The sequence below is a fragment of the Trichechus manatus genome, unplaced genomic scaffold (assembly GCF_000243295.1).
Source record: "Trichechus manatus latirostris isolate Lorelei unplaced genomic scaffold, TriManLat1.0 scaffold00041, whole genome shotgun sequence".
NCBI classification, from domain to species: Eukaryota; Metazoa; Chordata; class Mammalia; order Sirenia; family Trichechidae; genus Trichechus; species Trichechus manatus.
Window position 1 is genome coordinate 5,911,258 of NW_004443977.1, and position 25,299 is coordinate 5,936,556.

The window sequence follows — 25,299 nt, forward strand, 5'->3', positions numbered from 1 at the left end:
AGCATCACAGCAACACCCAAGCCTCAACTGACAGATGGGTGGTGACTGCTCATGAGGTGCATTGGCTGGGAGTCCAATCTGGGTCTCCTGCGTGGAAAACGAGAATTCTACCACTGAACCACCGCTGCCCTCTGACTGTAGGTAAGATACCATATTCAAAGCTTGAGTTTCCTCATCAAAGAAAAAAGGAGATAATACATTGAAAGTTTGTTTTGAGAATGAAATAAGAAGATAATAAATGTGATTCACTTGCCCTAGTGTTTCACACATTGCAAATTATCAGTAAGTGGTAGCTGCTGTTATTTTAACTACAACTATGCCTTGCCTTGGTTTTTCCACTTGTACAATACCAAAAAAAAAAAAAAAAAAAAAAAACCAAACCCGCTGCTGTCGAGTCAATTTCGACTCATAGCAATCCTATAGGACAAAGTAGAACTGCCCCATAGGGTTTCCAAGGAGTGGCTGGTGAATTCAAACTGCTGACCTTTTGGTTAGCAGCTGTAGCTCTTAACCACTGCTCCATCCACTTGTACAATGGGAGTGATTAAGCATACCTCTTTTTTGGTGAGAACATTTGATTTTAAATAGCATCCTTATTTTAATACCGTTTGGCAAAATGCCGAATTAGGCAATATTGTTAATAAAATAATAGCATATCCAATGCTTGGTATAGGAATGGAGTGTGCTTTATGCATGTCATGGATTGAATTATGTCCCCCCAAAAATGTGTGTTATCAATTTGGCTGGGTCATGATTCCTGGTATTGTGTGATTTTCCTGTATGTTGTAAATCCTGCCTCTGTGATGTTAATGAGGGAGGATGGGTGGCAGTTGTGTTAGTAAGGCAGGACCTGATCTACAAGACCGGATTGTGTCCTGAGGCAATCTCTTGAAATATAAAACAGAGAAGTGAGCAGAGAGACAGGGGGACCTCATACCACCAAGAAAGCAGTGCCAGGAGCAGAGTGCGTCCTTTGGACCTGGGGTCCCTGCGCAGAGAAGCTCCTAGTCCGGGGGAACACTGATGAGAAGGCTGACAGACAGAGAAAGCCTTTCTGTGGAGCTGACACCCTGAATTTGGACTTCTAGCCTACTTGACTGTGAAGAAATAAATTTCTCTTTGTTAAAGCCATCCACTTGTGGTATTTCTGTTAGAGCAGCACTAGATGCCTAAGACAATGCAGAATCAACATTTTAATTTAAAATGCTGGCCACCTGTACATTTTTCCCCTAATAATTATCTTTAAACTTTAATAGCTAGTTTTCTAATACTAAAACAAACCTAATTGCAAAAAAAAAGTTAAAGCAAAAGTTAGGGAGATTGAAACATACTCCATTGGTCCTTCAAAGATTTATTGAGCACCAATGACGTGTTGATATTGTCCTGGATACAAGAAATACATTGATGAATAAAAAGTAGGCCACTACTCTTACGGAATTGAGCGTACTGGGGAGACAGAGTCATGTACAGGGATGAATTATAATCCATCATGGGAATGCTTCTCCAGAGGCAAGCATAAAATGCTTTTATAACTGAGGATAGAACAATTAACTCTGCCTGAGGCTCTCTGCGAAGATCTCCTTGAAGAGAAGCCACATAAAGTTGAGGAGATGAATAAAAGTTGCTAGATAAAAGCCAAGCGGGGAGGGTGAAGAGGGCTTCCACAAGGAACAAGTAATGTGAGCAAAGTGGCACAGAACTGAAAAAGGATCTGATGTAAATAAGAAATAGCAAGAAATTCATTGTAGTTGGAGCATAGACTAGATGGCGGAGATAAGTGGAAGTATTGGGGGCCAGATTACGAAATACATTGAGCACCAGCTAAAGAGTTTCCAGTTCTATAGATTATGGAAAATCGTTTGGGGTTTATAAGCAAGGGGATGATAAGATTAACCTTGTAACAAATGATGCCACAGGAAATACCATTTCCTTTTACCAGTTACCGGTTGCTGTTGATTCTGACTCATGGTGACCCCATGTGTGTCCAAGGAGGACTGTGCTCCATAGGGTTTTCAATGGCTGAATTTTCAGAAGCAGATCGCAAGCCTTTCTTTCGAGGTGCCTCTAGGTGGACTTGAACCTCCAACCTTTCAGTTAGCAGCCAAGCATGTTAATCATTTGCACCACCCAGGGACTCCCCATTTTCTTTTAGCTTGCTGTTATTATATTTAAAAATTTATGTTGAGAAGCTTAAGTTAATGAAGTATATAGGTTCGAAGGGACAGGTGGGTGGGAGTAAGAGGATACACACCTGTTCTGTCACCCACATCCTCGTGTAAACTGGTATTTGTTGCTCCTCTAGGGGATTGTAATCTCCAAGGGGAAAAGTGGATCAGTCTGGCAGAGAGCACATTTTGAAGAAGGTATATTCTTTTGTTCTTCTGATTTTGTGCCCTTGTCTTAATATTATGAAGATTGGGTTTTTCTAGCTGAAGTGAAAATTGCCACAATACTCAGAGGCAATTCAGGTTACTCATTAAAAAAAAAAAAAAAAAAGATTTAGCTCGTTTTATCCAGAGTGGAGGCAGTCCTGGGAGAACTGTGAGTTCTCAAAACACTTTGTCTACTTCAGAGAAGCACAAAAGGATACGTGTTCAAATAGTTTCTCACGTGTGTTCCTTACTTATATGTTATAGGGTTCCATGAAGAGATTTTGTAGTACATTCTTACAGAAAAGAAGACAAAGAGGAAATAAATGTGCAGCAATTTACAAAAGCAAAACATTAGAATTCTAATTCTAATGAAGATACCAGAATCTTGCCTCCTATTGGATTTACTGTAATATCTGTAATATGGAATCAAATATTATCTTTTCTTTTTCTTCTCCATGAATAACTTACCTCATGGGAAACTTCCCTGGCAGTTCAGAGATTTAAACAGAATAAGGAGGCTTGGTTTCCATATCAACCATGCTAACTTCTCTTTTGTTTCTCACTCATTTATTTATTCATTTATTAAACCAACAAATATTTATTGAGTGCCCACTTTGTGTGTGCCAGGAACTGGATGGAAATCCAGGAAGATGAAAATAGATTTTCTGTCCTCATAGAGCTTCAAGTCTATGAGGGAGAGAAATATTAAACACTGTAATAAAGATGTCCACCACCTGTCTGTTAGTTTGTTGTACTGTGGTGGATTACGTATTGCTATGATGCTGGAAGCTATGCCACCGATATTTCAAATACCAGCAGGGTCATCCATGGACAGATTTCAGTGGAGCTTTAGACTAAGACAAACTAGGAAGGAAGGCCTGGTGATCTACTTCTGAGAATTAGCCAATGAAAACCATACAGATCACAACAGAATATTGTATAAAACAGTGCTGGAGGATGAACCGCCTAGATTAGAAACCACACAGTGGCTACGGCAATGGACTCGAACATACCAACAATCATGAAGATGGTGCAGGACCAAGCAATGTTTTGTTCTGTTGTACATGGAGTTGGAGCTGACTTGACAGCAACTAGCAGCAACAAATAAAGATGCAATTAATATAATCCAGAGATCAGCTGGGGCTCTCATGCCCCATTAGAGGTAGATAAGATTCACTGGAAACCCAGATCCATGTATTGTGGTGGTCGGAAGCTCTGCCGAGCACATTCCCGGGGACCTCCTCATCTCATGGTCTTTTCTGACTTTAGGTTCCTTCTTCTTTGTGACAGTGCAGCCACTGTTTTGCAACTCTTTCCATCAAGACATTAACATATCCCTTCCTCAATTTCCACAAGACACTCACTCACAAAAAGCATTTGTAAGTGTGGCTGACTTTAATGAAGACTTAGGGTAATGGGAGAAGTGCACAGCATGGCTGCATAGCAAATGGATACATAAATTTTTAGATATTCTTATTTTTAAAAGTCCATTTAACCAGTTTCACTGGATCTTCAACTCACTTCAATACCCAGCCTTCTACCATCTCACTGGTTCCTCCTTATTCTACTTCCCTTCTCTCCTTTGCTTTTGCTTCCCTTTCCATCATTACTCGGAACCAACCAACCAACCAACCAACCAACCAACCAACCAACCAACCGACTGACCAACTGACCAACCAACCAGTCACCATCACCACAGAACAATTAACCGTAAACAAATCCCTTTTAATCTTTCATGGAGTCCATCTCTTTTTGGTGCTTGGGCCCTTGCAGACACTCATGTTCTCAAGGTTACGCCATCTACTCCAAAAGATTTATCCATATATAGTACTCAGAAAAATTCTTTTGCCGTCTATTAAGATACATGTTTTAAGTCTAGAGATATTTCAAATTATGATGCATGCTATGGCAGAAAAGTCAAGGGACAATAAAGTATACTATTGGAACAAGGGGACCTGATTAAATTGAGAAAGCAGAAAAGCAAAGCATCTCTGAGAAAGTATAACATTTCTGAAGCCTGTTAACCAGGTCCAAGAGTCAGGGAAGACCATTCCAAGCAGGGAAGCAGCATGTGCAAAGTTCTGGAGACGGGAAGGAGTTTGGTACACCGGAAGAACTGCAAAGAGGCCAGCATGACTAGATCCTAAAGAGCAAAGAGGAGAATCAAGGGGATGAGGTAAGCAGGGGCGAGCTCACATGGGATCCCATTTTACTCCCATTTTCAGGTTCTTGGCTCTTCCCTAACAAATGAATGACTTCATGAATTGTGTTTTTTTAAATTTCGAGTTTATTGATATTGGAAACAGAAACAGTCACGCCAAAGCTGGCAAACTTTTATAGATACACACACGCACATGCACACACAAACACACACACACAAATGTCACATAAAGCACCTTCCATGAGGACCATATAATTTGGCATCAGGAAGTTTATCCCATAGCCATATACGTGATTCTGGGTCAGCCCAGGTAATTAGCTGAACATTATCTTCATATTCGTTTTTCCTCCACAGAAAATGTCTCCTGAGAAGAGACCTGGAATATGAGGGTTTCTGTAAGAGCTTTTAAAAACATTGCCTGCTTGCAGCACACGAATTCTCTATCAGTTTTCAGGGTTAGTGTCTGCCCAGCTGACACACCCATTGTCCCTGAAGAGTAATAGCTTCTTGCTCTGCCCTGTGCCTTACTACTGGCAAAGGCATGACAGGAATGAATCTGAGTTCTGTTTAGCACCAGGGTAAACTGCTCCATGTTCTTGTAGAAAGGCGCTTTTTTGGGTATATTATACCCCCATGTATTTACAGGCACTGAAATTGACATACATATAAATTGTAGCCATTGTGGCTACTGCTTACTGCTGGTGTTATTCTGACCCTTAATGCTTTACACATCACAGTACAGTCATGTATTCATGATGAGGCTCATTCTGTTATTTTTTTAAATGAATTATTTTGTTTGCTTACCCAGTCAACTATCCCAAACTACCTTACTTTTTTCTTCACTCTCACTTTTCAACTACTAATAACCATGCTTTTTAAACTGTCTTTTTATTGAAAGCAATAAATTAAGACATTCATCTTTAGGTGGTATCACCTTTGCATAAGAATCACCAGCAAATATATTAACATGTTCACAGTGTTGGGTATACATGAATTCAATTGAGTAGCAACAACATTCACTGACCTTAGAAAGAAAACTTTCCATTTATAGTTACTTGCTAGTATTACACAATTGTAACTTTCCATACAATTGTATTCCATACAATATAATACTTTAAAATTAAGATGTACTGAAGAAATGGTATCTTCTGTGGCTCTTCCTCAAAATGAAGCCACTGGCCATTTGATGAGACTGACTTTTCGGGAGGCGCTAAGACTCTATCCGATATCCTGTGAGTCAACGCTTACGGCGGAATCTTGGTTACTGATATTAGCAGTTTCATAGGACTTTTGATCTTTGGCAAAGTTGATGAAAACCTGATTTTTCAAGGAAAATAAAGCAGTTAGTGCCTGATAAATCAAAGGAAGAAATAAGATTAATTGATACACACACATACACAGTGGAACAGCAAAGAAGAAGAAAACTGGACTTTATAGGGGCATGGTAGACACACATAAAGGAACCCTGGTGGCGCAGTGGTTAAAGTGATTGTTAACCGAAAGGTTGGCGGTTTGAAACCACCAGCTGTTCCATGGGAGAAAGACGTGGCAGTCTGCTCCCATAGAGATTAGCTTTGGAAACCGTATGGGGTTGCTATGAGTTGGAATCGATTCGACGGGTGGGTGGACACATATATATATTCCCAATAGGAGTCCTTCTTTCAGATATTTAAACTTAACTGGGGTTTGAAAATCATATCTCTATCTATGGCTATGACTATGTTGATACATAAATCTAAACTGAAAAAACCCAAACCCATTGCAATCAAGTTGATTCTGACTCACAGCAACACTACAGGACAGAGGAGAACTGCCCCAAAGGGTTTCCAAGGAGCGGCTGTTGGATTCGAACTGGTGACCTTTTGGTTTATCACCAAACTCTTAACCACTGTGACACCAGGGCTATCTCTGCCACCAGAGCTCCATAAATCTAAAGCTATAGTTAAATATCCACAACCACATTGCTATGTCCATATTACCTACATCAATATCTCTGTCAAGTATAAACAAGAAGCCCAGGCTCTACTCTTATCAAATATTTGTACAATAATGTTGAGAGAAATTTCACTAGCTTCAAAAGTTAATGCACTAAAAGAAAATTTGTACAGAAAGCCCATATTAACATTATGTTCAGTAAGCCAACTGTTTAACAGGTTAAGACCTTTATTCCTTTGCTTAAAATCATTATGTCTATTAATCATATATTCATCCAAAAGGGATTTTATTGAGGCTTTATTTTATGCCAGGCATGGCACTAGTGGTTGGTCACAAGTTAAAAACTGTTAAATATGAAAGGACAGAAACTTCAACATGGCCACTAAATTTTCTGTGTCACAAAGCCATAATTGTCTAAAGCCCCTATTAAAATGCCTGAAACCCCCATCAAAAAATTGACCACACAATGCAGCACCATAGATTGACTCATAGCTGGAGACCCCTATGGTCTCACGTTCAGGCCCATTCCAATGATGGGTGCAAACATTCTGTATGTAGGTTGGTGGAGCTGTACAAAATTAAAACAATGTAAAGGTGATAAAGGAAGCTTCTAGGTATTGAATGTAAATGCAATTAAGACAGATGATTCAAATGCAACAAAAGAATTCTGCATTTGCCTCCTTAATTGACTGAACTGAGCAAATCTAAAGACCTGGCACCAAATTCCCTCTAGATAGTCCCATCCCACCCCAATCCAGGAAGCCAATCAACAGAAATAGTTCTTTTAGGAGCCTACCAAGGAGAAAGAAAAGCGTTAACAGCTGTTTGTTTTATAGGTGATATTTTTTGTTTTACACGTACATATAACCTGATGGATAGAGATGTCATGCAGAATGGAAATATATTCATCTCTTCATTTAAAAAGTTAATGCTTTCGCAGCTCTTTTTAAAGCCCAAAATGCAGTTAAAAATAAATAAAGCTCTTTGCGAAATTTTGCAGGTACAAGATTAGATATTGCTTCAATTAAAAACAAATTGAATATCATTAAAAAGAAATAACCAGAATGTATAGTAATTAATATATGACATTGTACAGGTAGTCCTCGGTAGTCCCCCACAATGTATTTCAGTTACGGCGAACCACACTTAACCACTGTCCGGTTTTTTTTCTTTTTGGTATAGCTTATCATTAGTAATATGTACTAAATACAATATTGCAGCATGTAATTTGCTGATGTTATCATTCTTAGATGTTCATTGGCAGATGCAGATGTTCAAAGATCAGATTTATAAAGATACTGATAATAAAAGCCAATAATAATGAAAACTAAAAAAAAAGAGGTATTCGACTTAACATTAGAACCATTTACACCGGAGTTGTCCCAAATGGAACCCCACTGTAAGTCAGGGACTACCTGCATGCATACATTATAGCATCCGTCTTACCTCTTCTAGCGTGGTCTGACTCACTAAGAAATTTGTGATATTTAAAGCAGTTTTGTTGGTTTCTAGAAGATCAAAAATGTTTGCTACTCCTCCCGCTGTGACTGGTACGTGATACTCTAGCATGCTAAGGTGCTGATCCTGTGGGAAATCAAAGGAAAAAGACATTTATTTTGCAATGCCAGGTAATATTGGCTTGACTAGACATAACTTTACCAAGAACTAAGGAAAATGCTGAAATTCATCCCACTGGAAATGATGCTACAGTGTAAATAATGGGTATGTTTTGAAACTAACAGCTTGCAAAGAGAAGACGAAAAGTTTTAAGAATGTCAAAGAGAAAACAAATTAAAAAGCTAATGAAAATTCCAAAGTTTTCTACATTCGTGTGCACTTACAAAGTCATTATTGTCTTGCTTGGAAAAAAATAATTGCAGAATGATATTTCAGTTTTCAGATTACTTTTCACTCACATGAGCTTTTTCAGAGATCACTTCTAGACATTTCATCTTAATGTTAGAATTGTTTTAAAATGCTAGAAATTAGCCACTCAGTTTATATTGGCTAAACACGCTAGGTTTCAAGAGCATAGTCTAGGAGAAACCTCATTCAAATAATGTCTCATTCTTTCTCAACCTCAACTCACTAAAATTCTTTCCAATTTATTTTAGCCAATAGTATCAGCATCTACCTAGTAACCTATTCTTATTTCCTTGGAGTATCTTTAACACCTTGCTCTTTTGCATATCTAATCAGTTACCATATCCTATTTCTTTTCCTCTAAAACCAAAAACCAAACCCGTTGCCATGGAGTCGATGCTGACTCATAGCTACCCCATAGGACAGAGCAGAACTGCCCCATAGGGTTTCCAAGGAGCGGCTGGTGGTCTCTAACTGCCGACCTTTTGGTTAGCAGCCAAGCTCTTAACCACTGCGCCACCAGGGCTCCAAGATGATGTTGTTGTTATGTGCCATTGCATCACCCCACGCGTGCAGAGTAGAACTGCTCCACAAGGTTTTCAAAGCTGTGACCTTTCCAAAGCAAATCAGCGGGCCTGTCTCTGGAGGCACCTCTGGGTGGGTTTGAACCATCGATCTTTCGGCTAGTAGTCAAGCACTTAACCGTCTGCGCCACCCAGGGACCTTTCCTCTAAAATAACTCTCAAATTGAACCTCTCCTCTCTATTTCCATCATCAAGATTGTGAACTTGACTCTCATCACTCCATATCTGAGTTACTGCACCGCTTCTTCACAAACCTAGAAACTGTATACACTTATATTCTGGCACAAAGCAGCTAGGATAATTGTTCATAAACACTAGTTTAATTAGGATGACCTAGACCCAGTGTCTCATCCTGGTACTCAAGACTTCTCATTACTGGAAACCCATCTCCCCATCTTTTTTACATTGCCTTGCTTCTCCCAACAACTTGTTTTTGCATTACAATCTATCACCGTGATGGGACCATCTTGCTTATTTTAACTCCCAAATTGTTTTGCTATTTCTTTCTAGAAGCCTAGAAACCACCACAGACTTGTGAAGAATAGCCTGTTTAGAGAGAAATCAAACTTTATCATCACTGCATTTGCGTTGTAGAGCACCGGTCCCATGAGAAATAGAGCAGAGGGGAATGTAATCTTATCATTCAGGGAATAAACACAGATTTCAATCCAGACATTCACTAAAAGAAAAAGCATTATGGCCAACACAACTTGTACAAGCAAGATGTCCTTTAATTTTTAAATTTGATTTTAATTTAGATGATAGAAAATGGGCTTTGATAAGAATCAAAAGCTATTATTTCCTGGAGAGGCTAGCCATGGCATGCGGAGGCCGAGGCAAAGGTATTTTGTAGAGATAATGAATTGTTTTTAAAAAGGCACTCTAGTTTGTTCTCTAAAATCACTTCACGTTAATATTGTGCCTTATAGTTTATGAAGTATCTTTATGGGCACTTAGTTTATTTAGTTCTCATACCAATCTTGTGAAGTAGATGTTATTATTCCTATTTTACAAATGAGAAGAATGAGGCTCAGAGACTTTAAATGTCTTGCTGGAAACAACATAGCAGAGCTGGACCTCAGCCGACGTCTTTCCAGTTTCTTTTTTGCCATACCACACCTGATTTCCTTCCAAAATCATTCATTTGCTACGATCATCTTCTACAAATTACTTGTACATCAAAGATGTTATTGATGTGACTTTTTTTTCTGTCAAGTACATTTATTTTAAGTATGTACTATGTGAGATATATGTGCACATATATATGTGTGTGTGTGTCCATCCTGTGGATATATACATAAAACCAAAACCCCGCTGTCGTCGAGTCGATTTTGATTCATAGTGATCCTAAACGACAGAGTAGAACTGCCCCATAGGGTTTCCAAGGCTGTAAATCTTGACGGAGGTAGACTGCCACACCTTTCTCCTGCCGAGGGGCTGGTGAATTGCCGACCTTTCGGTTAGTAGCTGAGCACTTTAACCACTGTGCCACCAGTGCTCATTAGTAAACATATACCCCCCAAAAAACTGATTACTGTCGAGTCGATTCTGACTCACAGCGAGCCTATGGGACAGAGTGGAACCGCCCCATAGGGCTTCCAAGGAGCAGCTGGTGGATTCGAACTGCTGACCTTTTGGTTAGCTGCTGAATACTTAACCACTGCACAATCAGGGCTCCAGTAAATGTATACAACTTGAAAAGTAATACAGATGGTCATAATGACTTTGTGAGGAAGAAATGAATACATCAATGTAAAAGGACTATGTTAATTTTAAATAGCTAAAATATAAATTAAAATTAATTTGAAGATTCTATTTGTTCATGCTAAGTGTGCTTCATAGTATCTCACATGTATTGAACTAGTAAATATATTAAGATTTATAATAAAGCTATGATCAACTTGAAAATGGCAAACATCCACTATGATATTAGATTATGACTATTAAAACCAATCAAGATCAAATGGAGGGACAATCTCCTACTTACTTTTAAGTACGTTTTTGGAAAGTGCAGCTGCATGAAACTTGTAAGGGCCTCCATGGTTACTTTGTTATTCTTCAAGTGAACTTTGACAGTAAATCCTCGTCCAAACCTAGAAACAAAAAGTGCAAAATATGAGTTACATTTTGCTGAAATAGCTCCCCTGGAATTCTAGGTAGTGAAACAGGACCAAAGCTGACCATTACAGTCCTTTTTCTTATATAAAGACTGTCATTTTGCTATAAAAGATCAGGGCCTGTTACAAACTGGAAATAGTGCACTGCCATAATTTTTTTATTTATTTCTACCACTATATAGACTCATACTCTTTGGGCAAAAGCTGCATTAGAAAGAGAACATAAAATCTTGGCTTTCTTTGACATCCATGTTTTGGCTATTGATGTCAATGTGGGGGGTTAAATACTTTCTCATTTAAAGTAAGCAGCGTCTTGAGAGGCAAGTCATTGGGATTTTAAAAATGAATGATAAATCAATATGCCAAGTAACCGTTAGCTCCAAGAATAGAGTTCATAAACAAGTCACAACAGTCTTCCTATGAGCAACATATAGGATCCTCTTTCATCTTTTTTCTTATCTTGGTTAATACTACTTTATAAGAAAGCAAAATTGTTGTACAAATAAAAGTAAAAAGTAACATCCTAAAGTTTGGAGGTTAACGTGTATATGTATACATGCATATACACTCTGACCAAATATAAGCTATCAATTTAATATTAATAGCATATTTATGCCCATCTCTTTAATCTATTATTGATCAAAAGGTTTTCAAAATGGTAAAAATGTTAGTTTTCTGAAAGCCTGTGCAAATGGCAAATGAACATGCTAGAAAAATCGATGACTTCATGTACTTGTCAAGGTCCAATTTGTTCTTGGGTAAACTCTTGAAATTGCTTCTTGAGAGTATTTTGGTTATAGATTAATTTTTTTTTTTTTAGTTTTAGGCCTTCTAGGTTGTTGAGTTATTAACTTAAAATACATTGAACTCTCAGTAAAAAAAAAAAAAAAGTTTAAGATGAGTCCATAAATAGCTCCTCCACATTGTAAGAAATAATCTTTGATGAAGATTATAGCACCATTAGATTTATTGCCCAACACTATACGTTAAACAACATATTGTTCTTCACCTGCTCTTTATGTGCTGCAAAGACCCAATGCATTGGAACCTTCCATTCACCATAATGGCCAGCCTGGTACAGAGAGCTTCACATTCTTCCATGCTGAAAGACAGAGTAGAGACACGTCAGCATGCAAGGCCCAGAAAACTGGGCTTTGGTTCATGATCTTAAACTTAACTGTTTCATCATGGTACTTTAGAAATACTGTTTTAGTTCCTTAAAATGCCTTTTCCCTTGAAGGAGAACAACAACAAAAATTTCCGTATAAATTAAATGTCTTCAGATAAGGTTAGATGACTGCTTTCTTCTAAATAGGCTTTACTTGATGCCATCTCTCTCCCGTGGAATGCCCAAACTCAGTATTTCTTTCAAGCTTTTACTCAAGACCTATCTTTCCTTAAAAAAAAAAAAAAACTTTTCCAAATAATACCAAGCTTTTTTCACTACACCTCTTACTTCATATCCAGTTAGTTTTCATGTTTCTTTATAACTAGTTAATCTGTAGTTGATTATATAATCTCTAATTCCATGGACTATGATAACAGGAGATTTTAGGTATAATCCTGTCCATATAAGAATTAATGGGAATAATGATTGGCTCCAGAACATACAGTGTACTGACAGCAAAGCTAGGATATAAACAAGTCTCTTGATTATAAATAAATCTAATATTTTATGATAACTACAATGCAAAGATGAACTTAATATAAACGACAATATAAGCCCAATGTCCTAAGAGAAGCAGAGATAAAAGGCTTTATTGGCTCCTATGCTTAGGTGATTGGCATCAGGGTTTACTTCATAAAGGGGAGGCAAATGAGCTAGTTAGTACAGTATTGGTAAGATTGGGACTAGGAGCCCTGGTAGCACAATGGTTAAGCGCTCAGCCGCTAACTGAAAGGTTGGCTGCTTGAACTCACCAGTCACCTTGCAGGAGAAAGATATAGTGATATGCTCCTGTAAAGATTTTAGTCTTGGAAACCCTGTGGGATAGTTCTACTCTGTCCTATAGGGTCGCTATGAGTCGGATTCAAATCAATGGCAGTGGGTTTTGTTTGGTTTAAAATTGGTACTTAGAGAGATTTTGTAGAGACTATTTCAGGTAGAAAGCCAGCTGCAGAAAAGGCACAGAGATAGGAAAGGAGAGTGTGTGTATGTGAAACCATGAGTCATTTAGATTGACTGATATGAAAGGGTGTCATGGGAAAAAAAGACTGGGCGCTTAGATGAGGCCAGATAATGGAAGGCCTTATGCACTAAGCTTAAGGATTGTGGACTTTATTTGATAGGCAATAGGAGCCATAGATAAATTAAGAAGGCTGTAATTCATGAGAAACTTGTTTTTCAACAGACTGCTTAGGCCCTGTATCCCAGTTAAGCACTTGGCTGCTAACAAAAAGGTTGGTGGTTCGAGCCCACCCATCAGCTTTGTGGGAGAAATATTTGGCGAATTTATATCTTCCTTGAAGATTACAGCCAAGAAAACTCTACAGGGCAGTTCTACTCCATCACATGGGATCGCTATGAGTAAGAATTGACTCCACGGCACCCATCAACAACAATAACAACCCAACAGCAGCTGAATTCTCACCATGTAATCTATCTGCCTTGCTCCTACTACTAGAAACATATTTTAATAAAATTATGGTCATTCACTATCTACAAACATTACACAGAATTACCTGTTCCCATATATTATCATACAATGGTTTGTGTCATTTGATTTGAAAGTTCCCACACTCAGTTTACCTGTGAGAAGTGAGGATAACAGAACATTTGTTCTGTATTTCTTCTGAAATGATCCTCCAGAGATGCCGTTTCGACTTAGGATCCATCCCAGAGCTTGGCTCATCCTTAATAAAAAGTTACAAGAAAAATGTATCAAATTAATTACAATTGTTGATGAGGTTCTTTATATGAATCATCACGTCTCACTTCCCTAGAACAGAAATCACTTTATGAAGTCCTGTGACTAACTTGTTTTATACTTAATCGGCTTCTTTCCGCGGCTGTTGAAAAGCTCCAAATTAATCGTTTAAAATTGTCAATCCATTTAAAAAAGTGTCTCAGTGAAGTCGACACCCTGTTACTTCACACCTCTCTCTTACATTTCTTTGGGAAAATTCTGCTTCAGTTACAGACAATGCAAAGTTTTTACATTTAATACTACATGATCACATATTTGTTTGAAGCTACATCAACAAGATTGCCACCCTGCTCCTGATAGCAGAATTGTAGCTGTGAATGACAATATGCTATGTGAAGCTGAAAGAACATAATTTATTTTTCAGTCAATATGTCTGAGGTGCATTTTTAGTTTTATGTTATTAATTGAAATTTAATACTCTCTGGGGAAATAAAAATAAGATTTTCAGAAATTGCCAAGTAGAAAGATAAAAATTATTTTTTATAAATGACGTTTTGAAAAATTGTTCAGTCATAAAATTAGAAAAGCAGCAGTGGATAATCTAAACAGGCAATAACGGATCTTGACAGACGATAAAACAAAAACAAATTATAGGTCAAGATTGGGCAAAAATGAAAAGAAAAACTGTAACGGAAAGCATGTCCATAGAGTAACAGGAGGCTTGTTTTTATAGTAAGCGGTTAGAGTTAAATTTGAAGAAAGGAATGAGTATTCACTTGAGAAAACAGTAGAGGATATATCATCACTGCTTCTATTTAGCATTTATAGTAAATGCATATAGAAGAAAACACAGCATCTGTCTCTCATGGCCTGTATTTCAGTTCAGCTCATCAGTATACAACATTTGCATAGCACTTCTAACATTTTAAAGTGCTTTACATCTATTTTCTCACAGGGGTGCCTAAGGATTGTTTTGTTCAATTTAATAGACACTTTTTACAGTAGAATTCCATTAGAAGCATCGATGGGCAGGGATATAATGTATCGTAAGCTTTTGGTATTATAGAAGCACATGTGGGGTTTCAGTCTATCTAGGCAGTTGAAATGATTTGATCTACTGTATGACTTAATACATGGGATAATGTGGTGATTTATAACTGGATTTTAGTTGCATAGAGTTAAGGCTCTTTCTGAGTTTGGAGGTCCTTGAATGAAGGGGATCTTACAAAATAAAGGCAAGCTTATTTCTCTGAAAAGAACTCCTTTTCCAATGTTTTGCCTGGGAGGAGAATGCTACCAAATCCCCCTTATGTGTAATTTATATTTCTAGGTGATCAATCTAATTTTCCAGCTCTTAACCAAAACATAAATGTGTGTTATGGATCAGATTATGACCCCACCCCCAAATATGTGTTGTAAATCCTAATCCCTATACCTGTGGTGGGATTCCATTTGGGAATGGGTTTTCTTTGTTACGTGAATGAGGCAGTATTAGGGAAGGGTGTGTCTTACATCAATCTTTTTTGATATATAAAAGAACAGATTAAGCAAGCAAGGAAGCACAAACGGAGGGGAAGACACACGCCACATGATCACCAAGGAACCTAGGAATAGAAGTTGAAAAGAGACCAGGACCTTCCCCCAGAGCAGACAGAGAGAGAGAAAGCCTTACCCTAGTGCCAGTGCCCTGAATTTGGACTTCTGTGACAAAATAAATTTGTTTGTTAACGCCACCCACTGTGGTATTTCTATTATAGCACATAACATATAGATAACTAAGACAATGTGCAATGCATATTCTTCCTTGCCTCCAATTAATTCAGATAAAATAGAATGGTATCTTATTGATCACGTTCCAATGTGAGTCACATTTTTAACTAACTTGAATTTTTACCTACCAAGAAAATAAAATTTTAGCACAATACACTCTTCTAAAAATTGTCTATACTCCTTAGTAGAAGTTGGAAACTATGTTAGTTCACCTTATTGGTTACTAGTAGAAAAAGAGACATGATTTCTTCCATATTCGCAATCAAATTCTACTGTGTTCCATAACTTTACTTCCTCATTTGAATATCCTGAATTACTGTCCCTTCCCATGTCAAGTGTTTTGTTTGAAACCCACTGAGCCACAACTTCAAACAAAAACATTTTTGAGGGCATACCGTTATGGTAAAAATTATTTGCTGATATAAATTCCCATAATGAGATAGTGTATGTAAAGTGCTTTGCACAATAGCGAGCACATAGTAAGACCTCAATGCATGTTTACTGCAATAAGGACGATGACATGTTACACACACAACTGGGTATGTGGTTCTAATTGTTTAGGATCCTTTCTTTATAATGGAGGTCTGGTGGCACAGTGGTTAAGAGCTTGGCTGCTAACCAAAAGGTCAGCAGTTCAAATCCACCAGTGGCTCCTTGGAAACCCTATGGGGCAGTTCTGCTCTGTTTTAGAGGGTCGCTATGAGTTGCACTGATTCGACGGCAACAAGGTTCTTCATAATGATCCTCTTACCAGCAGTAGAATGGAAGGTTTCCCTATCAAGGCCAGTGCAGTGGATAATTTTCTTTTCGTGCCGTAACTGCACATAGAAGTAGGTTTGTCCTTGTAGGGCATCAGGTGAAGTCTCCTAAGAAGTTTATGAACAGTCTGTGGGCAATAAAAGAGAAGTCAGGTTGACTTTCCCCTGCCAAAACCCTTAATACACCAAACAGAAAAAAATCTATTGAGGAAAAGAAAGTTATATAATGAAGAAATATATGCCTAAAAAAAAAAATTAAAACATTTAAATTCAACATTAAGTTTTATTTTTATTTTCAAAGGACCATTTAAAATTAATAGTTCATTTAAAGAGGTAAAAGTAATTCCTTAGAGACCCATTTTAAAATGGGATTTTTCTTTTCCAAATGTGTGTGTATATTTACAATTGTGGGATTGTTCTTTATGCTGTGTTACCACATAATTCTGTTGTAAAGCTTTTAAAAGAAAGAAAATAAAATTCAGCCCTTCACAAGGCAAGTGTTGTCGCTGCTTCTCTTCCTCCTCACTGAGGGGTAAATTGTTACACGGGTTCTAAGTCTATTTAAAACTTACCGGTATCAAAATTTTAGCCTATTAGCTTAGGAATCGTGGGTTCTGATGGCTATTTCTGTTGTTAAGTAGGCCTTGCAAATAGTGAAATCCTAGAAGGACTTATACAACAGGTCCCAGGGTTGTGAAAACTGAAGAAACTGCCCTAAGGATTAGCCATTGATTAAAAAAGGCAAATAGTTGCAGCAAAGTAGAAAGCTGGAGATTAAAAAATCAAAATTGAAGCTATTCTACTTTACTTGAGCATTTTGCTGTTAATTCCAAGTTTTACTGCTTATCTGAACACTAAAAGCATGTGCAGGCAGCACGAACTGATGCTCAACCAAGAGCTTAAGCTTAATGTAAGTGTGATCTGCCAGGTGATAGTTCTTCAAAAGTAACTAAACAAACACAGGTCAAGGAGTTTCTAAAGCTGAGTTCATAGGATGTGGATATGATATGTACACTCAAGCTAAGACTACCACCTATGTCCGTTGTCATTGCCAGGAGGAAAGTGTCAGTGTTCCAGATGTCAAGCTGGTCTTCTGGGTGGGGAGGCTGCAGGGGTGGGGTGGGGGTGGAGGTGGGGTGGGGGTACAAACAGTAATGATTTTCAAATGAACCAGTCTTTCACACTTGTACTCACGTCTTTAATATCTTTTTCTGGAATTCCATGTATCCTGGCGTAGAAATACAAATGTTCTTCTATAGTTACCAGGTCATCTAAGGCATCTTCCTGAGGGCAGTAGCCAACTAAGGAGCTGTGAGAGTCAACATGACCCAGAGATCTGAAGTGAGAGGATCAAAAACACTAATGAGTTTCGAAAGAAACTCTTGTTTGCCAAATGTTGGGAAAGTAGCTCAATTTTGGCAATGGTGGTTGGTGATTCTGATTAAAATCAGTTGCTGTGGAGTCACTTCTGACTCATGGTGACCCCATGTCTGTCAGAGTAGAACTGTGCTCCATAGGGTTTTCAATGGCTGATTTTTTAGAAGTAGATCACCAGACCTTTCTTCTGAGGTGCCTCAGGATCAACTTGAACCTCCAACCTTTTGGTTAGCAGCCTAATGTGTTAACAGGTTGTACCACTCAGGGACAGTGATTCTGATAATAAGGGGTAAAATAATTCCACCATCACGATCATACTTAAAGGTTTAAAAATTTCCCTTCACTTTGATAGCTAATTTCCACCCCCTCAGAATTTAATAATATAACTGTAAAATAACATAAAAAGCCCATTTTAATTATTTTACTCTGTAAAATTATGTTGTGCTCTGTAAGTTGAAACATTCATTTTTTCATACCCAGTCTTATTTCTGATCAGAATGTTTCCGCTTGAAGGAATTACATCTCCAGTCAGCATCTTGAAGATAGTGGTCTTTCCTGCTCCATTCACCCCAAGAAGGCCAAAGCACTGGTTTGGAGAAAAAGAAGAATGTAAACCTTAATCCAAAAAAGACACGTTGCTATCGTATCTCTTTCCTATTTCTCCCTGGGTGAAACAAATTACCAAGAAAAATAAATCACTGGAATTATTCACGGATGTTGTAGTGTTCCTTTGGCAGGTTGGCAAAACTTTCTCTTTTATAATAAATGGGCAATTACATACCTTTTTTCCCTTTAACCACCTGAACATTTGTCTGTATATATACACACACACATAGGGCATGTTTTACATATTATGTAATAGCACAGCTCTATGTGACATGATAAAATACCCCGCAGGTAAGATTCGCCAACCTGACAAAGTAATTATATTTATAGATTTCCCATTATTCATACAAAATTACAGGTCTACTGAATAGGCTACTGAAGCAATAATTTCTTTATGCTGTCGAATAAATTGAATGCATTTAGTTTGCAGCTCTGCTGAGAAAACTAAGAGAAATACCTACATTCGCTTTCTCCTTTCAAAGCTGCCTTAATATTGCTTTTACGAAAGCGGCAAGAATACGAATGGATGCAGTTCTAGGACCTCGCTTCTGAAAACTGATTTCTTTAGTCTGCCCTTTCAACAGGCCTGGAAATTGAACGTTGAAGAGAGCACCCTGAGCAGGCTTCTTGACTGAAAGTCCACCCCAAAGAGGACAGTACCTTGATAAGGAGCTTAGGACTTGGTGTATGGTAGGGGTTGGTGAATCTCCCTGCCAAAAGGGAAGACTCAGGGTAAATAACACATGGACACGTGTAAATTTTATCTGTAGAATTCATGGAAATATTCAGAGATTGACCGCAATCTTCTCTCACTAATACAAAATGTTTTCTATTTCCAGAAAAAAACTGAGGAAAACATAATTAAATATTTTTATTTGCGACTTATGTTAATAAAAAGCACATTAGAAACAAACCATTTTTCCTTACCTCTCCAGCGGGTATTCCAATGCTGATGTTATTTACAGCTATAATTTTTTTGTGGATAAGTTGGTAGGTCTTTGTAAGACGATGGAGTTGGACCAAGTCAAGTTCCGCAGCACCATTCTCAACTCTTAATCTCTCAGCGCGGACATCTTCATCTTCATCTACTGTCTCCATTACAGGTGAAGAACTAAATTTTCTGAAAAAGAGTCTAAAAAATGGACCCAGTGATTTTGCATCATGATTTTGAAATGACACCACTCAATTCTGACATGCTTCCATGGGTTCTTACTTTACTATAAATATACTATCATATATTAGGTTTTTAAGGAACCCTTGTGGCACAGTGGCCAAAGCGACTGACTGCTAACTGAAAGGTGTGTAGTTTGAAACTACCAGCAGCTCTGCGGGAGAAAGATGTGGCAGCCGCCTTCTGTAGAAGCTTCTGTAGAGATTTACAGCCTCCTGTAGAGCCTTCAGTAGAGATTTACAGCCTTGGAAACCCTATGGGGTCGCTGTGAGTCGGAGTCAACTCAACAGCAGTGGGTTGGATATTAGGTTTTTAAAAAAATTTCTTATGTACTGTGCTACTCAAATAACTTACAAATTAGTATGTACTGTCTTCATCATATTTAGTATATTTGGGAAACAGGTTTTGCTTTCCATGCCTTCAGTGCTTACAGATCCACTATTATAATCCATAATCCTAATTTCAGTAACAAGGAGGTCAGTATGGGTTTGAAAAATACTTCCTAACAGATAGTCCAGAGTCATTAGAAGACTCAGCAACCACAAACCCAAGATCAATGATCACCTTTGTAAAAATCCTCTCTATCATCCTTTCTATCACGATTAATGCAAACACTACTCTGTACTCTTTATAATGTAAATGCCTCACCTTAAAGTTTTTCAGTACTGCAAACTCACTAAGTCCCAAACCCACTTCGATATCTTGCCCAACAAATACCAAAGCAAAGCAAACCGAAAACAATTTAAAAATCCAACTAATTACTCCAGGTCTTCCTCCCAACTGTGATATTTTCCTTGAATCTTTTTTTTTTTTTTTTTTAATAGAGGTCCGTTCCACTCACTGAATACATAAGATTATTTTATTTTATTGTGCTTTAGGTGAAAGTTAATCGAGCAAATTAGTTTCTCATTCAAAAATTTATACACAAATTGTTTTGTGACATTGGCTGAAATCCCTGCAGTGTGTCAGCACTCTCCCCCTTTCTCCCCTGGGTTCCCTGTTTCCATTTGTCCAGTTTTCCTGTCCCTTTCTTGCCTTCTTGTCTTTGATCTTGGGCAGGTGTTGCCCATTTGGTCTTGTACATTTGATTGATCCAAGAAGCACGTTCCTCAGGTGTGTCATTGTTTGTTTTACAGGCCTGTCTAATCTTTGGCTGAAAGGTGAATTTCGGGAGTGGCTTCAGTTCTGAGTTAAAGGATGTCCGGGGGCCATAGTCTTGGGGGTTTCTTTGAATCTTCCTGATTCCAAAATCTACTTAGCCAGTCTACCAGCACTGGAAATGCCTAAAAACATCTTCTGTCACTGATTATTTTGAATTTCTGTTTCTCCAGGGGCCTCAGATTTGTTCAGTGTCTCTGACTCTTGTGGTCCAATCAGCACAACCTCCACAAAATTACATCTCCTAAAGCACCATTTCATCATATTGCTCTCTGTTCGAAAACCTTTACCGGACCACCATTTTGTTTGTTGAATAAAGTTCAAACAATAGCTCTTTAATCAAGCATTCAAGAGATTCCATAGTCTCCCACCTACACTTTAAGCTTTAGCTTCTATTATTTCATTACATTTATTCCATGTTCTAATCAAGGTGTACTACTCATTTCTTAAATATGCCCTATGACTTTTTTCTGCCTGTGCTCTTGTTTTTTCTTTCACTATTATTATTTAATTTCAAATTTACTTTTCAATAGGTAATACATACACGTAGTATAAAGATTTAACTAGTAATGAAGAATATATAGTGAAAAGTACACAATCTTATACAGTTCTCTTCAGCAGAAGAACTATAATTAAAAAATAATTAATGCATATATAGGCATAAATTATATATGTTATTTATTTTCTTTTTAAGTGAAATGGTAATACGTCTTGCATATAAGTTCTTCTAAGCCTTTTGTTTTTCAGTTTACAATAAATACTAGAGAAATTCCAAAGAATACATAGAGAACTGTATCATTCTTTTTAATGGCTACAAGGTATTTCATTTATGAATGTATGTATATAATTTTTTTAACCAGCTCCTACATGGAGAACTTTTAGGTTGTTTCCATTCTTTTTCTGTTAGGAATGGTGCCACAATGAATAACTTTATACGTTCATAATTCTGCATATGTGTGTGCTTATCTGTAGGGAAAATTTCCAGAAATGGAATAGCTGGGTCAATGATATGTATATATTTTTTCATTTATGATTCTTTCCTCACCTTATCTCCATCTTCTTCTCCCAGCCCCATCACTAACATGCTACACCCTCAATCCTCTTTCCCCATTTCTGCCTGTGGAAGTGTTTTCTACCCTTCCAAACTCAACTCAAAGACAACATCATTTGTTTATGCACATATTTTATCTCTACCACTGAATCGCAATCTTTTAAAGTCTAACAACTGTGCTTATTTAATTTTGCTCCCCTACTCTATAGCAATACTTGCAGACACAGAGGAAGGTTTGATAAATACTTACCGAATGAAATGAATGGTGAATTATACTAACATTTTTTAAATGTGTTTTTGAACAAAACATTTACATATTACTAACGTAATAACTTAGACCATTGACCCCTCCCTGAATCTTTTGAATCGAGTTCCCTCATGGATGCCAAATACCATTTTCCCATTATATTTACCTGAATTTCTTTATTAGCCATTCATTGATTAAGAGTCTCAAGAAAAAGAACATGGTGCCCTGACAAACCAAAGCCACAAACATTGCACCTAGTTTGTCCATCTCAAAGGTTTCACTTGGGTATTCCACTCCATATGCTTTTAAGAAGTCTAGGACCGACTGTTGCTGAGAAAGTTCAATCAAACCGTAGCCAAAACAGAATTGTGGGAAAATCAGGAAAATGCGCTTGAGGGTTTCAGAGATAAGTTCTAAAGTCTGAAATAGGAGAAATATAAATGAGGCTCAGTGTTATGCTTCCAACAAAGTGAGAAAAATTTAAAACTAGGTGTAGGCAAATATTAAAACCCTAGAAGCTTATCTAGATTGTCAATTATTTCACAAGCATGCTGAGTTTAGGTATAAATATTTAACCAAATTGTGGAGGTTTATCACTGAAATACAGGCAGAAAAGGATTATATATTTCTCGAGGTGACCTAAAGTGTCAGGCTCATCCTTGAAGACAGAATCACTTCTAGACCTGCCTTAGGCCCCAGGAAGGTAGGGACTGTCGAGGTGTTGGATTTCAGTACAGGTTGAGGGTAGGTGCCTATGCCAGGGAGGTACTTAGTACAGTAAAATTTCAGAACCTAAGGTAATCCCTACCTGGAGAGGGACTAAAATGGTGAAATGAGATGGAGAGAGAGAAAACATATCTCAGTGAGGAGCAACTGGCTCGTTTTTACGTTATTCACAATTGAGGCCAACCACTTCCACCTCATGAATTTTCTTCCTTCTGCTGGAGTGTGCTTGTCTATTCCTCGGTTCACTTCATTTCCTCTCTATTCTTTTTCATTCAATTTCTTGGCACAGTTAGTGCTTCTCTTCTCACTAATCATAATTGTCAACTCTGAATGGAAAGTGATGCTTATAGTGAAGTGGACTCCAATACATGACTGAAAGGGAATGAATTAGGCTTTTTTCTCTATGAATGTTCAAATGTATCTTAACTCATAGTCACGTAACTAAGCCATTGTCTTTGTCACCGGCATACCACAACAATTTGTCAATAAGTAAGTTTAGCTGACCAGTTGGTTGCATGATTTATGTGGTGCTCTACAACATGTCTGATTTCACCTCCATCGCTCCACCCCAGCCCTATCAAATGTCAATAGTTTTGACACTGGGCAAACACAATTTAGATTGAGCCTAAAAAGAATTCCAAAAAGCTGTAGTTTCACTCTCTGACATTTGATAGAATCAAATGAAAATTCTCCTTTTCTATTTAAAGAACACCAAATAAAAAAACAAAAAATTTCTGCTTTGAGCATGTTGAAGCTTTTGGTATATTGAGGGAAGGTTAGCAGACTAATAGAGAATCTTACCGGATCATTAAGCTTTTCCTTGGAAAGAAAGTATACCACCGACAGGGAAACAATGGAATTGATGCCGAAAAACAAGTTGACACAGACATAGGTGATGAAGGCAATTCCAGTTTCATGGAAAAGCCCAGCCAACAAGTACATCCAAGAAAAGGTTGCGTACCTATAAGTTAATAATGCAAAAAATCAGAATTATGCCTTAATTGTTCTTTTTTACAACATAAATAAATAAATAAATAAATAAACACTCAGATGGGATTCCAGAGTAGAGATAAACATTAGAGAGAAATCGCCAAGCCTTGTAGCTAGATGTCTCTTTTTCACTCCTCTTTTTGACAAAATAATAAGCAAAACAAAAATTAAAAAAAGAAAGAATTCTTTTTTTTTTGATGGGAAGAAGCCTCTATTTTAAGGAACTTTGAGTAGTCATAGATCATTACAACTACAAATTAATGCTCCCTGATGATGGTATTATTTTCCACAACAAAACTTTATTTGCTCAGAAATGTGAGTTCAGTTAGTACAAATCTAATAGTTTAAAGTTGAAGAAAAAATTACATTGTAGCCTAGCTAAATAGGTTAGAAGTTGGATAACCTGTTTTGAGCAAAGACTTGAGCAACCTTTGGGCAATGAGGCAGAACTAGAGACGGACAGGTCCTGCATCAATTACAGTTGCTAACTAAATGGATACCAACTATGCATATGGAAGGCAGCTATGCTCGCCACTATACCCACACATTTGAGACAGAAAGAAAGAATTGCTACATTCAACATTGTTTATATCAACCTGTATTATCCTAAAGACAGAAACAACAATATTATATGCATATTCTTAGAAATCTATAAAAGTATAAATAAAAGTAAATATACATGCATATATATGTGTGTGTGTTACAACGCTACATATACTCATATAATTTGTCAATAGATAAATTCACATGTATGCACATTTTTCTGGTCATTCTAAAGCCTTTATTTTCATGTAAATTAAATTACATATGTAAATTGCTAAGCGTGACACCTGGCACCCAATAAATGCTCTTTAGTGTTAGGTATTATCCTTATTAATAATAACAACGTTAATTTTCAGAAGTATTATACTTTATAAACCACAGACTAGCAAGTGTAATGTATTGTTAATTATCACTCATGTCAAATGAGATCCCAAGACAATTGTAAATTAACTAATGAGATTGGGGTCCTATTTGTGACTAGGAGCATTTAATTCTGTTAATTCTTTTTTCACTGTTTAATCCGTAGCTTACCCAAACAGCAGAAGTAGGAGAGAGACGGCACCTAGATTATTTCCACTGTAGAAGGCAGGTAACTTGAAAATCGCAATGACACCAATTGAAAATGCTACAGGCACTAAGTAGAAGACCTATAGGAACACGTAAAACAATGTTTAAGATATGTCAAGTACTTTTTAAAATCAGTAACCCATCTAGTTTAAAACTGCAACAAATCGAGCTAGAAATATTTGAAGAAAAGAATTTTTATTTATGCTCTTGTTGCTTGTAATGTTCCACTTATTTCACATGGATTTCACTTTAGAATTTGTCTCCTCCACTATGAGGTCAAACCAGTCTCCGTATTTATAGATATACAAGGAGTCCCTGGTGCTCCTGCCTCCAGGCTTTGCGACTTGAGATCATTCGATGGCAGAGGCCCAGTGAGAAAGATAAGACAGCCAGGTAGCTTGGTATTAGATTCAGTCCTCAAAGTACTGATTTCATT

The 25,299-nt window shown here is 37.4% G+C and overlaps 1 protein-coding gene across 1 annotated transcript in view; it reads right to left on the minus strand.

The window, feature by feature from the left end:
* Positions 1-4,640: 4,640 nt before the first annotated feature.
* The window catches only part of ABCA12 (ATP binding cassette subfamily A member 12), a 181,455-nt gene continuing 160,796 nt past the window's right edge, over positions 4,641-25,299 (minus strand). Inside the window, exons 42-53 of the mRNA XM_012555555.1 lie at positions 24,828-24,943; positions 23,565-23,724; positions 22,204-22,457; positions 19,338-19,542; positions 18,281-18,390; positions 17,622-17,763; positions 16,421-16,555; positions 13,782-13,885; positions 12,042-12,134; positions 10,903-11,008; positions 7,915-8,052; positions 4,641-5,850 (exon numbers count right to left, since the gene is read on the minus strand). Coding sequence (XP_012411009.1) covers positions 5,752-5,850; positions 7,915-8,052; positions 10,903-11,008; positions 12,042-12,134; positions 13,782-13,885; positions 16,421-16,555; positions 17,622-17,763; positions 18,281-18,390; positions 19,338-19,542; positions 22,204-22,457; positions 23,565-23,724; positions 24,828-24,943 — 1,662 coding nt within the window. The 3' untranslated portion in view covers positions 4,641-5,751. The remainder of the gene's footprint in view (positions 5,851-7,914; positions 8,053-10,902; positions 11,009-12,041; positions 12,135-13,781; positions 13,886-16,420; positions 16,556-17,621; positions 17,764-18,280; positions 18,391-19,337; positions 19,543-22,203; positions 22,458-23,564; positions 23,725-24,827; positions 24,944-25,299) is intronic.